The 16,368-nt window shown below is 33.1% G+C and overlaps 3 protein-coding genes across 3 annotated transcripts; all 3 read left to right on the top strand.

Annotated features, from left to right (window-relative positions):
* The first annotated feature begins 4,670 nt into the window (after positions 1-4,670).
* Positions 4,671-5,526, top strand: LOC120140656 (ethylene-responsive transcription factor ERF061-like). The gene has a single exon (XM_039155624.1). It carries the CDS (start codon positions 4,699-4,701, stop codon positions 5,524-5,526), a length of 828 nt encoding a protein of 275 aa, XP_039011555.1. The 5' UTR covers positions 4,671-4,698.
* A 1,733-nt stretch (positions 5,527-7,259) lies between these two features.
* LOC120140659 (abscisic acid receptor PYL3-like) lies at positions 7,260-9,703 on the top strand. The gene is made up of 3 exons (XM_039155627.1): positions 7,260-7,588; positions 8,353-8,568; positions 9,436-9,703. Exons 1-3 carry the CDS (start codon positions 7,568-7,570, stop codon positions 9,652-9,654), a joined length of 456 nt encoding a protein of 151 aa, XP_039011558.1. The 5' UTR covers positions 7,260-7,567; the 3' UTR covers positions 9,655-9,703.
* A 5,119-nt stretch (positions 9,704-14,822) lies between these two features.
* Positions 14,823-16,256, top strand: LOC120140658. Its single transcript, XM_039155626.1, has 5 exons — positions 14,823-15,021; positions 15,093-15,154; positions 15,229-15,364; positions 15,597-15,669; positions 16,116-16,256. Exons 1-5 carry the CDS (start codon positions 14,867-14,869, stop codon positions 16,197-16,199), a joined length of 510 nt encoding a protein of 169 aa, XP_039011557.1. The 5' UTR covers positions 14,823-14,866; the 3' UTR covers positions 16,200-16,256.
* The last annotated feature ends 112 nt before the right edge of the window (positions 16,257-16,368 follow it).

Genomic DNA, 16,368 nt, shown 5'->3' with positions numbered 1-16,368 from the left:
ATCTATTTTGATTTAGATTCGAAAAATTTTCAATTATTAATCAAATCATGTTTTATAATAATTATTTTCAATATGATTGTTAATTTTATTTTCAATATGATTATTATTTTTTTAACAATAGTAACATGATTTCATTAATAAAAATAATGGAATGAATCAAAATTATAACACACTCGAGCATAAAGAGAAAAATGAGAACAACAATCACCAAACAACTCATACAAAAATAAAAATACTAAACCCAAAGATACGAAAAAAATGAAACTTTCCATTGAGAATGATGACCAATATCAAAAGAACTTAATAACCTTCACAAAAACTCTTTGTCTTAGTCGAACGAGACGTTTTACGAATAGATAAAGGAGTGGTGAGTAAATCAAACTGTCTGCAGGCTGCTTCGCTACATAATTCTGATTATATCAACAAACAATTTTTTACCAAAGAGGGATGTAACTATACATGACTATCCATAAACCGATCAAAAAATAAATATCGTGAGAATCTTTGTGCGAGCACCAAAACGACAATAAAGGTATGCGAAAAACGTACCAAAAGCTATAAGGACTAACAGTGCCACAAGAGCAGAGAAAAATGTGTCACGATGCCGGAAATTCTTATCCAAAATTTAAAAAACAACTCAAAAAAAAAAGACATAATATGAAAAATAACAAGAGAACTAATAATTCCAAATAGTTGGAAGCTAACATTAAAATTGATGTTGTCACTTATTAAATATAAGTCAAAGAAAAAAAATACACAAAAGTATTGAAAGAAAACCCATACTAAAAAAGGGTAAGGGGAAGGCTCACTATACCAAAGTTTTTACAATATGATTATTTAAATAACTTATTTACATATTAATATCCTTTGATGATTCATATTCATGTAAATATCATATATAAGTAGTACGTGAATTTTACATTTAAGAAAATATTGAAAATATTGATACGGTGAGAGCACAGCTTAAAACACTGAGGAAAAAAAGCATGAGTTTGGTTGGAATGGGAACATCATAATTCAGGGCCATTATATTTGAAAAAGTGAGAAAAAATGTTATAGACCATCATAAATCAATCTCTTTGAAGTGACCCACGTTGGCCCGTCGGTGCACATAGCCCTCATGGGTATTATAAGTCAACTTAACCCTAATCTTGAGGGTTCATCCTTACATAAAGTCAAAACTGGAGTCAGAGGACAAGATGAACCCAACTTTTCAAACCGGCCTGGTCCACCGTTCATATATAATAATTTAAAAAAAAGAAATACTTAACTCAGTGATAGATTTAAAATACTTTTTAAGACGAGCATATATATTAACAATATAATTTTGTAAAAGTGATAAACACAAATAAAACTTTAAAATATGTACTTTCAATAAAATAAATAACTAATAAAAGAAAATTTAAATTCTATGATCAACACACGTCTACCCTAAATAAGTTATATATCCTGCTCAAGTGTCCTTTTTAATGGAAGACCAGACCACGACATCTCTATTGAAGTCACCGAGGACGGACCGTGATAAGACATGGTCCGTTTGTATCCATTATGTTTCAACCGTCTCTAACGTTCATTTTGATCCTGCTTTTGCCTACGAGCTGAGATTGTTAATCCTTTGGGACGTTAAAACTCAAATATCAAATTTTATCCGATTTCAATCGGATTATAATGTCAATATTGTTTGATCCAATTCGATTTTCAACCTAATATAATTGGAGTATAATTTGGTTTTAATCCGATTCCAATAACATCAATGTTCACACCACGTTAAACAAAGTTTGTAGATGATAAGTTTTACATTTTAAAATTAATATTTAAAATAGTAATAAATCAACCTATTCGAATTTGGATATATTATTATAAACTTTTTGTAATTAATGCAGCACGAGAAGCAATTATCAAAAAGAGTTGACAAAATAAAAACTCCATTAAGAAACGTAAGTCTTGTAATCAAACCTCAAGTCAACGTGAATCTTAGCCCCAAAACTTGTGTGGTGTAGGATGCAATTGCAAAAATACCTGTCAAATCCACTTTTAATAATGTGGGAAAATAGTTGTTATAATTAACAGGATTAATTAAATGATAATCAGTTTGATATTGTTTAAGTAGGATTTTGAATTTGAGACTCTGTGTATATAGAAAATCCTTACTCGAAGACCTACTCATCCAAGTCAGATATACGATAAGAATCAATCCAAATTTATCATAAAAAACTCTGAATAACCGGGAGGAGAAAAAAATAATTATTGATATAATGCCCCAGCATCATTAATTATATTATTATCCATGCATCACTTAAATTTGTACAGCAGGGTGATTTATTATCATTTTATTAATAGATTATTATTTAATACACAAATTATATGAAATGTACTTTACACAATTTCATCTTTAATCTCATTTATTTTATTTAAGATTTAGAAGTTCAAAATTTACATTTTAAAAATTATAGTTTAATTTTTTTAATATTAATTACCTTAGAAGATAAAAGCTATAATATTAATTGAAAGATGAACAAAATTCTTATATTTATCAAACTTTAACTACTAACTTAATTGCAGTTGTATATAGGGACAAACATAAATCGAGTCGAATTGAATATTTGGTTTATTTGAATATTTTATCTTTTCCGCCGATCATTTCAATTCAATTTTAAGAAGACTACTTAACTTCATATATTAACATTTGAAAAATATATATTTAATAATATAGGTCTTTGTATTAACTAACAAAAATTACACGTTCCACAATTATAAACAAGTACTTAGCGATCTTCAAATATAGACGACGCCTTGTGTCAAATGGCGGAGAGTTTAGGGATGGGTATAGATTGGGTTGAATCATATGGTTTTTTGGTCAATTTGATTCGATTCGAAAAAATTACGTTTCACTTAAAAGTTGATCTAATTTGAGTTTAGGGTGACTTCATTCTAATCGAAAGTTAGATCCTTCTTTTGAGATAAAACTCAAATCCGACTGACTCGAAATAAATATATTTATAGAGAAATATTAATTTTATTCAATAAAATAAGGATCTAATTGAACAAAATAATTTAGAGAGAAATATTATTGCAGTCATCCCTAAACATACAAGATATAATCACATTATTTTTCAAATTGAGTCGAGTCATATACTTTTCACTTTAAATCCGAACTCAATCCAACTCAAACATATCATCTAAAAATATATGACTCGTCCCGTAACCATGCCTAACGGTGGCCGTGCACTCATATGCATGCTTTTCTCTGAAACCATCTTGCAGGTACTCTCGTCCTTTCCCACACTTGAATCGATTGTTTATAATTCCATATTTTTTATAATAATTAATATCTGATTTATTAATTGATTAATTTTGATCAAATACTACAAAGGTGAATATGACCCTCCCAGTCCAATTTATTCTATTCATAAATATCATGATTTGAATATTCGATCTTACTTAAGGAATCTAGTGTCTCTATTTTACTAGATCAATTGATTATTAGTTATAACTCATCTTTTGATACTTTACAGGTAAGAAAAAGGACACATTACCTTAGAAACAGAAACAAAACATTGGGTTGACAAAGTAGTTAGGTAATACGATCACATTTTCACTCTCCTTGTAAAAGAAAGATAAAAAGAAAAAAGAAAAAATATAAGAGTAAATTAAAAAAAAGTCAACCAACGTAGAAGACACTGTCAAATAATCGTTGACTTCTAACCGACAGTTAGGTTTGTTTCACATGCAAAGCAAAACCAAGCCTTATATATATATATAGTTTGCAATTTGTTTTACTATTGGAAATTCATATATTCGGATAATTTGGTATGCAAATTTTCTTTCAAAAGAGAAAAAAATATATTATAATAGAAAAAGTCTGAGTTTTAGATCGACTGTCATTTCTTATAAATTTTGAGTTCAAATAAATTTAAATATTATTATTGATTTTAAAAGTTTAAATAATTTAAATAATATATAAAAATAATAAGTGATAAAAGAAAAAAAATGTCGGACTAAGTTTAATCTTACGAAGTTTGACTTTGATACGTCAAAAGCACGGACGACATCCCCTTTGATCAAAGTCAACGTTTTGGTTGATCATTTAGGGGTGACAGCTAAGATCCATTTGTCAAATCCAATTAAAATTATTTTTAAACATAATATATTTGGGTGATATTTTACAGGTAATTTAACGAGTAATCCAAGTAAGTTGGAGCTTTAAATAAATTATCAAAGTAGAGACCGATATATGATTTTATGCTAAGAGAACAAATTTTTAAATTTTTAGAAATATATAAATTTAGAAAATTTTAAGAGATAAAAATATATTTTTAATAATTAAATAATATATATATAAATAAAATATGAAATAATTTTAAATTTTTAACCAACGTCTATCCATGTAAGGTTTCTGTGTAACTATAAATACACGAAGCTGGAACAACACTCAGGTCTCTATGCCATACTAAATTCTTGCAAGCTCTCCAACAAGTTCTTATTACTGTTCTTCTTCATTTTCTCTCTTCCAAAATCTGGGTTTCTCATTTGCTTTTTCCGGGTCAATCCAACAATCCGGTATCTGTTTTCCGACCCAAGAATCATACCTTTCTTGGGGAGCCTTTTCCTCTATTTTCATCGCCATTTCACTTCCTTTTGCCTAAAAGTGAGAGTGTTCATGATTGTTTCCTCTGTTTTGTTCAAGGAGAAGAAACTATGCAAGAAAGCAATCATGTTTGTAGGTTAAAAAATGACGCAGATATCGGGTCTTCACTATCACAGCTCATATTATCAGGAGGCTCAAACACCATAGATTCAATCTTCTCTCGTTTCTCACCCTCATCGTCCACCATCGCCACCACAAGCTCTGTTCACGAGCCATTAGGCTCTTCAGTCTATCACCACCAAAGAGATCTCCTTCGAAAATTCAGCCACCAAAACCACGAATCAACGAGCAAATATCCGACCCCTATGAAGAAGAAGCTTTACAGGGGCGTACGGCAGAGACAATGGGGCAAATGGGTGGCTGAAATCAGACTCCCACAGAACAGAAAGCGAGTCTGGTTAGGCACTTACGAAACAGCTGAAACCGCGGCTTTGGCATATGATCGAGCAGCTTATAAGCTCAGAGGGGAATACGCAAGGTTGAATTTCCCGAATCTGAAGGACCCGAGTAAGTTTGGGTTCGTAGATTGTGCTCAGCTGAATGCTCTCAAGAACGTAGTTGATGCCAAGATTGAAGCCATTTGTCAAAAGATGAAAACAGAGAGAGATAAAAAGAAAGCCAAGAAGGGCGATTTCAACTATCGTCCCGCATGTTCATCTTCCTTGTCGACTAAGGTTTTTAGCGACGATTTAAGCAAAGAGTTGGCGTCATCGACTGTGTCTGAAGATGGGTTTTGGAGAGCTGGGAATTCACCGGCCTCTGTTTCGAATGATTACTCGATGATGATGGTAGATGAACCACGATTTGAAGACGATTTGCTTGCGATAATGCCGTCTTTTGATGCTGACCCTGACTTATGGGATTTTCTTGCCAACTAGGATTACAACTTTTTTTTTCTCCTAATGTTTTTTTCAGCTTATAGCTGTTTGATTAGAAAGCGTAATTTTTTCTCTAAAGAAATCCCTAATTTTATTTAAAACATGAAATATCGTCCATTATAATAAACATTTACAATCAGAATTATAAATTAAACACATAATTAAGATATTTTTTACAATCATTAAAACAAAAATAAAGCTTAAATATCACATAAGGACCATACAAGGAAAATTAAAATCTAACCAAAAATTTAAAAAAATAGATACAAACATATTAGATCACATCGGCAAACGAATCATAAAAGGGATTTAGTTATTAAAAGACCACCAACAAACCGCAAATCAGACTCGAGCGACGTGAAATCTATCCACGAACGCATAACGGATATCCAAATCCAATCCGAATGTCTAAAATAGGAAAGATCGACAATACATCAGATAAGTGTCATATTGATCAGTCGTGGCAATGTCTAATTAACTCTTAGAAAAAGATAAATGAAAAATAACTAAACAGCCGAAAAACATAAAAAAAAAAAACACGATATAAAATAAAATAAAACGTGTCATATATACATATTTATTAAAAAAAAATAAAAATATCAACCGTCGGTAATAAACATTAAAGTTTGTATAGTTAATAAACAAAGATAAAAGAGAGAGAGAGGGGGGGGGGGGACGACTCACTGATAAGAGAGAAAACTAGAGAAAAAATTAATCATGTCTTCAGGCATGATTGCCAAGTAGGTGCTTTATTTCTTACTCAATACTGCATTAGAAAGTGTAAATTGATTGTTATAAGAAAAACTCTTTAATATTAATTGGGATTTTTGTTATTAATGATTCTTTGTTCACAAAAAGCTAATTATCCTAAGTATTATAATCACTACTTTCTTTATTAAACATCAACATAATTAGTTGTTATTTTTTTCAAAAAAAATCGAATAATAAAGAGTTCAATATTATCTGAATATTTTTTATTGATATCTCAGAAAAAAATTTCATTCAAATTTTATAAATAAAAATAATAATATCAGAAGAGTTTTACCCTTTGTTTAATATCCGGCTGATTTTTTGAGGTATTATCACTTTGATCTTTGTATCTCTACATAAAGTAATATAATAGGTTGTTGAATAAGTGTGTTGGACGCGATTATATTACTTCGTCTTATTAAATTTGTTTCATATAGATTTTAAAATAAATTCATTTAAAATGTGTTATTAGAAAAGTCAACGAATAATAAATAATAGAGTATTTTTAGCATATATGTGGCACTCTCAATACAAAATGTGTTAAGAAATGGGTTCCATCTAGTTTCAATCTATTGACAATTAAATTCAAAAATTTTAATATTTTATTCGAACAACTCATAAATTAATTAAGAATTTTTTATTAGAATTAAAGTTTTTGAATTAAAAATTAATATTATAGCTTGACTAAACAATTGATTTCGAAATTGAATAAATACTTGATCACATGATTAAACGTTTATATTTTGAACAAATTTAAATTTTAAAACTAAAATTAGATTTAACTCGAATCGAATTTAGAAGGTATAAATAGATCATTTGGAAAGAAACTTTGGGCTTAAGAATCGGCCCAACAATTCAAAGACCCAGCGCAAAGAAAAATCTTCTAGATACGCAGCCGTTTTAGACTTCAACCACGTCCGTCCAAAATCCTTTTGACCTTATCAAAACTCAGCCTGGGCAAATCCAAAACTCCTGTCGCTATTCGCCATGAAAATGTACGAATAAACAATACTACTTCCAGGCGATGAGATGAGAAACCGGCAATCTGGACATTTCGCTGTTGAGACTGTACGGTGTCGTTTTCGGACCTTTCTAGACTCCCCTCTAACGGTACCCGGACCCGCTAATCTTCCCCCTCTTTCCCGCCGTCAGTTATTTTTTTCCTCCTCCGCAATTCCCCGAGATAGGGTTTTTGCTAAGGTTACCTCGATGGTAACCAATGATTATATCGCCATGAACGGGAACAAGTCTAGTAAGATAGAAGAAGAGTTCATCAAGAAGCACCATAAACATGAAAGCTCCGGTTCATCTCGTATGCTTTTTCTTTTTCTTTTACATGATTTTAGTAGTTATTTCTTTTAATAGAATCAATTGGATTCTCATTTCGTGTTAGATCCGTACATAGATCTGGGAGTTTGGAGCCTTTTCTTGCTTAGTCAGTTATTTTTCCTTTATTTTTCATTGCGTGTTGAGAGAATATGTAGGAGATTAAAATTAAAGTTGGAGTTGATTAGAATTATGGAGTTATCACTAAAAAATTCAGACAGATTATTATCTCGTTCGAACTGCTATATGATGATGTTAAACATTTTGTGAATCAATCGAAGCTATGGACAATCCATGTGTAAGCTTTTAAACGCGAACTTCAGCTATTTATAGCTAATGATTTAAGAGATGGAATGCAAAATACTTGATGACTTCTGATTGGGGATTAATTAGTAGAATTCACTCTCTAAAATCGTTGTTTTCTTGTATAATGAATTGCTAAGTATTTTCTTTGTTTGAATGGATACGGATCTTAAGATTTATTTATTTATTTTTATTTCACTAAGTATGGAAATGATAACTCAGGGTTCATATGTTTATTCTTCAAATAGTGATGAACTTCAGTTTGAACTAGCTTTAATTTGATACCAATTAATGTAGTTACAGATGAACTTACCCAAACTGGTTTTTATGTAGTTACAAATAAAGTTACTCTGAGATTATGTTTCAGGTTTTAGTTTGCTTTGATCGAAGGCAAACTTGGCATTATTTTCTTCACTAGTGAATGATTATTGGTTTTTGATCAATCAGATTTGGTCTTTGGTGAGGAGATTCGATCAACCACAGAAGTATAAGCCATTTGTTAGCAGGTGTGTTCTACAGGGTGACCTTCAGATTGGAAGAGTTAGAGAAGTCAATGTTAAGTCAGGTTTGCTGGCCACAACTAGAAAAGAAAGGTTAGAGTATCTAGATGACGATGAGCATATTTTGAGCATGAAGATTGTCGGAGGAGACCATAGGTTGAAGGTATGAGTTTTCCATTTGGTTGAATTTAAAACGCCACACATGTAACCTAAAATGCCTCCTCTTTGAATTCCTATAGACTTTTAGTTGTTCACCATATGATCTTGACTGAAATATAAACATTAACCTCAAATTAACTTATCATGTCTACTATTATATGATATATTGGTATTCCTATGTAATTGTGCATACATAAATTACCTGAAAATGTAACAAGGCTTTGGATATGGTAACCTGTAAGATGTAGAACTGAATATGCTAGCTTCTGTAGCCAGTCATTGGGGTAAGACTGAATTGAGTACAAATGCCAAAACCATTGTTTAATCTACTAAATCTTATTGGATCCTTTTTTATGTTTATGAAATTTGAAATTGGAGTTCTGAAACAAGGAGATATATATCATTCATATTGACTTGTGAAATCTATTTCTGCTGAATTTCACTAGTGGCATGAATGAGCTTCTTGCCTGCACTCTGCCTGGGGGGAATTGTATATACCTTGTGTGGCCTTAATCAAATAATTTATGGTTCTTGTGCTGAGAGAACATTTGACCTGAAACCCATCTTATTGCGACAGCCAATGTTTTCCTGGCGCTTATTGCATGTAATGAATCTGGTATAATATAACATTTTTAGTTTATACACGTGAGTAAGCAATGCTGTTTAACATATTCGTTGAAGATGTTTTAAATTTAGTTCTGATATATTTTATACTGCCTCCTTTTATTTTCAATAATTGAATTTAAGTGAACGCTATTGTACCATTTCTACATTGACCTCTCTCTTCGGGGTGAAGTTTTGAATTTTGTAGTGTCCTAAATTTTTATCATGATCTGAAACTGCAAAATTTTCCTTGTGCACAAATTGGCAGAACTACTCATCCATTGTTACAGTGCATCCCGAGGTCATCGATGGCAGACCAGTCACATTGGTGATCGTGTCCTTTACAGTGGATGTACCTGAAGGGAACACCAAGGATGAAACATGCTACTTCGTCGAGGCATTGATCAAGTGCAACCTCAAGTCATTGGCTGATGTGTCAGAGCACTTGGCTGTTCAGGATCGGACCGAGCCGATTGAAAGAATGTGAAAAATTCCAGGTCCGTACCAACACCATCAAGGTAATCGTTGTGTGGTGATAAGTGAGACACACTTGTTATCAGAAGTCGAGTAGACAGTTTGGGCTTTCCTGCTAGCAGAGTGAACAACTATTTCCTTGCATTTTTATGCTTCTGCTTTTGATTAGAACAATGATCTTTAGGTGTCTTGTGTCGATAGTAGCTGACAATTAAACTCATCAGCGGCCTACGGATTTAGTAAATGAAGAAAAACGAATCGAAAATTTCTCTGTGGTGTTTGTCTAATGGGTGGTGGTGAATCGGTATTTGTTTGTAAATATGTAAGCAGGATAGATACATTTATGTTCACATCTTTAGTTTTGCGTGTTATATAAAAAACAGTTTTAGGTAAGAGTTTGATTCGATTTAATTTTGAATATAATCGGAGTCTGCATAATTATCGACTCAACAACGAGTGATCTTGGAAAAAGAAAGGGTAAAGTGCATTGAATTATTATACAATAATTATTAAATTTTGATCATTAAATTTTTTAAACGGTTATAAAATAATTATTAAATTTATTGTTTTTTATAATCTCATGGATATTTTGTAATAGTTTTATAAACTTGATTATTTTATAAATTTTGATTTGATATAGATTTTGAGGAAGTGGATGGATAGCTAAAGTTGAAAACTGAGGGTCTCCAAAAGTGAAATTTCAATCAAAATCCTTTTATTATTTGAGTGTCCACTAGCTAATATTAAATCTGTGGAGGCCAACGGTTCCATTAATACATTACACGTAAAGAAAACAAGATTTGATTTATGAGGGAAGAGAGAGCAGGTAACAACAAAAACATACACTTTGATGTTGTGAAGAAGGGTGCTTACTGACGCCCCAGCACCATCCGTCGGTGGGAATTGGTGTAAACATCAAGAGAACAAAAAACCAGAAGCGGCGAGAATCTCCATGGGTTCATTTGTTGGGAACCTCATAAAACGTCAAAGCAGGTCAAACGTTCGACATCAGCAGCATGAAACGACCTTCTCCAATCTTTCAACCCCTTGGATTGAAGAAAACATACCAAAAGCATGTATGATTGCCATCAACTCTGCCTCATCGGAGTCACGTATTGTTCATCTTGCGCGGCACAAAGAATCCTCGCAAGGGCTAGTTTTGCAGAACCCAGGAGAGATTTAAAAGAACATGGTGACCGAAGCAGGCCAAGGCCGAAGTTCAATCCTCAATACGACGATGATGGTGGAGCAGGGGATTCTTGTGAAAACCATGTGCCAACACCGTCTCTAGAGGAGGTTTTCAATGCCTCCGTCCGTGTCATGGGAGAGAACAGCCGGGGTTCGACTGAAAAAATGGTATTACCAAACGGTACACTTTCTGTTCTAAAGAGGTTTTGGGCGAGTCTGAATTCGGTCAGAGAGTCGAGAGATTGGCTCAAGTTTGCGGCAGCTCCGACTATCTCGTGCCGATCACCGCTTACTTATATTCCAGGAGGATCAAGCTTGTTGTTTGTGACTATTACCCCATGGGAAGCTTAGCTGACTTGCTTTCAGGTCAGTTTTATTCCACTTCCTTCATAAACCAAATATCATCTTAGCTTGTATGGAATTCATTTAAACATTGTTCATTTTGATTGATTAATCAAAGGTGAAAGACGAGGGCAGACCACGTTAAATTGGAATCAACGTCTGAAGATAATATCCAGCATTGCACGAGCAATCAGTTTCATCCATGCACAACCCCGTCATCCAACTGATGATCAAACGAACATGGAAACATAAAATCCTCCAACGTCATGATAAACACCGACTTCACGGCTCGGTTATCGGATTACAGCTTCATCCAGTTGCTCAGTCACCAAGACCGTGTCGGAACTGATAACCGTCGGAATTTGAGTCAAGAGAGTGACATATTCTGTTTCGGACTTGTTTTACTCGATCTGCTGGCGGGAGTGACGAATCCAGATGATATAGTGCTTATAAATTGCGCAAAGGAAAGTATAATACAGGGTAAAACTGTGTTTTCTGAATTTGACGTCCATGTAGGAGACCGGATGCAAGCTTTGATGGTTCTGGAGATTGCTTTGTCTTGTACGAACACGTTACCGGAGACCAGGCCTCCGATAACACAGATTTTACTGTATCTTGATCGTGTTTTTGAGACTATAAAATGATATATTTCTATGACAAAACATCAAAAGCTTAATCAAATATGATTAAATTTTTACAAGTAAAACAAAAAATTTCTAAGATTTGATCTATATATATACACATCTTTTATAATTAGTTAATTGATCAATCAAATATGAAGAACACTGAGATTTGATCTATATATATACACATCTTTTATAATTAATTAATAGATGAATCAAAAATGAAAACCATTGATTTTGATCATTTAATTTTGATATTACTATATTTTTATCAGTTTATTATTAATTATTTAACCGTACGTGTTATATGACAGAACATTTATCTTTTTAAAAAGGATCTCGAAACTTTCTTTTATATTTATAAAATTATACTTGAAATTTTCCTTTCACAAAATTTTAGGTTTTTAACTTAACCTTTTGGATTCTCTTTGATATTCTAACATTAGAGCATCTTCTTTCAAATTTTTATCTGCGAAAAGATGGAGAATAAGGAGACATACAATATAGCATGGATTCATAGTGATAGACGACGAAGATTGTAGATCGAATTTGTTTTCACTCGACTTTAGATTGAAGTTTTGTGAACTTTAGAAAAATTTAGAAAAATCTAAATTGATGGAGTGATAGGAAACGATGAGACTAATTTATCAGTATCATGAATGGTTGGAGAAAACATCAGAGAACAAACACGTCACAATGTTATTTGTGATTTAAAAAAACGATGCGACACATCAGCAGAAAAATAGTTCACTTTTAGAAGAAAAAAATAGACGCATCACTATGTCATTTCTGATTTAACGTAAGGATGATTAAATTGATTTGTTTTTAAAATTTAGTGACCAAAACAGAAATATGATCAATATTAAATGAATAAAAGCATACTTTACCCATCTTTTATAATTATGGGTTTTGAAAGTATCTTAACTCTTTCTTAAACATATGCATGAACCTCGCGGAAAGTAATGTTGAAACCTAAACATGGCATGTTCTACTATTGGAATATGCAACTAAACTTAATGCAAGGCTATCTGCCATTCCCTTTACTATTCCGGTTTATAAAGTTTTAAGACTTTACTTATATTATACATCTTAATTTGATTGATATTGTTATTTTTACTTATAATAATATATTAAAAAAAATTAAATATCTAAACTTTTAAATAAAATACATAAATATATTTCAACTATAGAATATTGTTTTATTGAATATCAGATTATTATTGTTCGTGTATAAATACCTACCATATTAGTATGAAAATGAATAACCAAAGAAAATATATATATATAAAGAGTGGTGATGGGAAGCACAAACACCGAGTTGTACTTTGTTTTCATGAACTATGATCCTGAATACCAGCGTCTTCGAGCTGCTGATCCGTGAGTTTCATCATCATTATATGATTACTTCATATTAATCCTTTTTTCTCTTTCTGCAACTTTCTTCTCGATGTTTATTTCTCATGTTTTTTCTCTTTAACGGAACTAAAAAAGGGGCGTACGAGCTTGATTTGTTTCTGGGCAAGAAGCACGATAAGCTTCTGGCAAGCACCCTTCAAGCTGGCACCTACAACAGGGCTTTATCTTTGGTCGTTGTTGATGGTTTTGCAGTCGAAATCACAGATGCTTAGGTCATCTCATCTCTATAATCTTGTCATTTCTACAGTATGTTTTGTATAAATGAATTATCTCTCAACCTTTTGATTTATGGTTTTTTGTTTAACGAAACCAGGCCAATGTGCTTAGATCTGCAAATGGGGTGAGAGTTGTGGAGAAGAATCAAGAGCTTGCTTAGTGCAATGGAGGCAGCTGGCTAGCAAGAGCATAAACAAAAGCTTCAAGGTTGCAGAAGATTGTTGAACATTTGTACATGTAGGTTTAAGCTGTCTTTATTCAATAAAAAAAGGGTTATGATCCGATAAAATTTCGAACATAGATTATAAAACGAACCTGAAAGATAAGAAAAATAAAGCATGTAAGTAGGAAGAATGGTGAACATTATCCACTCTCGCCTCAGGGCTTCAGTTTAAGCCCTTGAAAAACCAGGCAAATTCGGAAGCCATTGAGAGAGTGAGCAACGAATTCCATTGGAAATGCACACACCACTGTGAATTACTAGCTATCAAGGCACGTTTTTTTTTTCACTCTCTCCAAAGACTTCCAGCATTGTTGGGACAGTGCTCCAGCATTTCTGGAAGTCCTTGAGGGAGAGTGAGGAACCAGTGCCTTGTAAGATTCAAGCCCCAATCTTTTTCACCTACTTGATTGGTTTGGCTGATTCACATTGAATAGAATTGGCTACAAGAAACACCATTTTATAGGACTTGCAAAAGTTTTTCTAACACGGACCACTCCGTCTCTTGTTATTTGACAATCGATCGTTCATGTTGTTTCAAGTCTTTATTTTTCTTAAAATATTCGTATTCGATATTCGTGATATGATATGAAAACATGACTTTCGAAACATATCCAAACATAAGAAAAAACTTGAAAAAGGTTTTTAAAAAAAGAACCTTTCAAATGACTTGGAACCCACATGTGGACGAGTGGAATGTATGTTCTTTACAATTAGCTTGAAATCATTCAAAAAATGGCAGAAACACTTGGGGAATTTGACCCTTAAGAACCTTGACTAGGCATTAAGATAAAAAAGCAGAAGAGTGAAGTATAGGTGCTTAGGCATCTATCTTTAGCCATGCATGAATGTGATTTGTTTATCCTTAATGTCAACGCTAAGATTAATTCTCCATTGACATTCGTTTGCCTTTTAATCTCTAGAACCAGTTGCATATCTTGCAAATTGGACAATAGGGCAGGACTTTGATCCTGGAATTTATGCTCTCTTTTTTCTTCCCCATTGCACAGTATAATCCAGCAAAACCCAAAATCGAGAGGCGTCCACTACGCCCTTTAAAAGCCCAAAAGCCCTAAAATGGTGTTGGATGACGTGTTGGCGAAGCTGGGAAGTTCTTAGAAATGGTATTTGGCGCGAAGGGAACTTCATTTTTTTTAATATTTGATAGGTATTATCCCTTCAATTTGGGGAAACGAAAAGGAAGAGTAATCTTTCCAGCAATGTCTTCTTCACCGCCTTCAAAGCGAAGACGAAAAGGGCAAACCGTGGACGGAGAATCACCGTCAAAATCAGCGTTGACCCAAGAAAAATCATCCCCTGTGGTAGTCTTTGCACATGGCGCTGGTGCTCCTTCCTCTTCTGATTGGATGATCAAGTCCTTTTTTCTCCCTTTTTAAGGTTAATTGGGGCTTTTGTTTAATGGTTAAGTGAGTTGAATCTTTGCAGATGGAAAGAAATGTTGAAGAAGGCGTTGAATGCTGTTGAAGTTGTGACATTTGATTACCCTTTAAGTTCACTTCTCAGATTAATGCTTTTCTTTTCAAATCATTTGAAATATAAGGGATTGTTGTGGTATTTGCAGATATGTCTGGGGGAAGAAGAAAGGCTCCAGCCAAGGCAGAAAAATTGGTGGATTTCCACTCAGGTGTTGTTAAGGATGCAGTTTCCAAATATACTGGGCATCCTCTGATTTTGGCTGGCAAATCAATGGGTTCAAGGTACAATATAATTGTGTTGCCATTTGTGTTTTGCTAATGTCTGTGCTTAGGGAATTGTTTAAGGTTATAACATTGTCAATGCATTCTTCCATAGGATTTAAGGGACATTAAGGACTAATCCTGGTGTTGATGTTCCATAATCAATGTCATGGTTCACATTTTTCTTTGAGATTGTCTAAATTTCATTGATGATTGCTTGTATGTCCCATTTTAAGGCCATGTTTCTTTGTAGAGTGAGCTGCATGGTGGCTGCCCAGGAAGACATTGATGCATCATTAATTGTTTGCCTAAGATACCCGCTTAAGGTTTGTCATTTGCTCAAACTTCTCTGCTGTTCTGGTTTTGAAATTGGCATTGATGATATCAGCTGTTTGTTCTAGTGTATCTTATGAAGACATCCAATGGTTTTTCCGTTTATATCTGACCGATTCCATAATATGAGCGAGTCAACAGTCATTCGTATTCTGTTGTAGATTTCCCAAGGTTAATCCGACAAACTGTTTCGGTTTATTCAGTGAATATTTATAAAGGGGTCTTTCACAACGCATGAACACAATAGTGAATTAGAAATTACAACTTTACAGTGTTTAGGCTACCATGTTAAACTTTATTTATGAATGAGGATAGGGCCCTTGGGGATTAGGGCAGGAAACAATGACTTTTACCCTGAGGAATCGTAGTTTAACCTTTGTGATGCAACTTGGAAGCTGAATCGGGCTTTGTTAATAATAAATTCTTGGTTAAATATCAGGGGATGAATGGAGCAGTAAGAGATGAAACTTTACTTCAACTTAAAGTTCCTGTGATGGTTGTGCAGGTACTCTTCTCACCTTAATACATGGTTCTTTACATGAATGATGTGGTTGTCTTCATATTTTCGTCTTATGGTTGTACAAAAATCGTGCATTGATGTTAAATGATTTCTCTTCGTGTGTATGTTTAGAAGGATCAAAACTCATTTCGACATGAAAAAATTGATCTTTTTTATAATTTTGATATCTCTT

The sequence above is a fragment of the Hibiscus syriacus genome, unplaced genomic scaffold, assembly GCF_006381635.1.
Source record: "Hibiscus syriacus cultivar Baekdansim isolate YM2019G1 unplaced genomic scaffold, ASM638163v2 tig00110788_pilon, whole genome shotgun sequence".
Lineage (NCBI taxonomy): Eukaryota > Viridiplantae > Streptophyta > Magnoliopsida > Malvales > Malvaceae > Hibiscus > Hibiscus syriacus.
The sequence above is the reverse complement of the archived record's forward strand: the minus strand, read 5'-3'. Positions and strand labels throughout refer to the sequence as shown.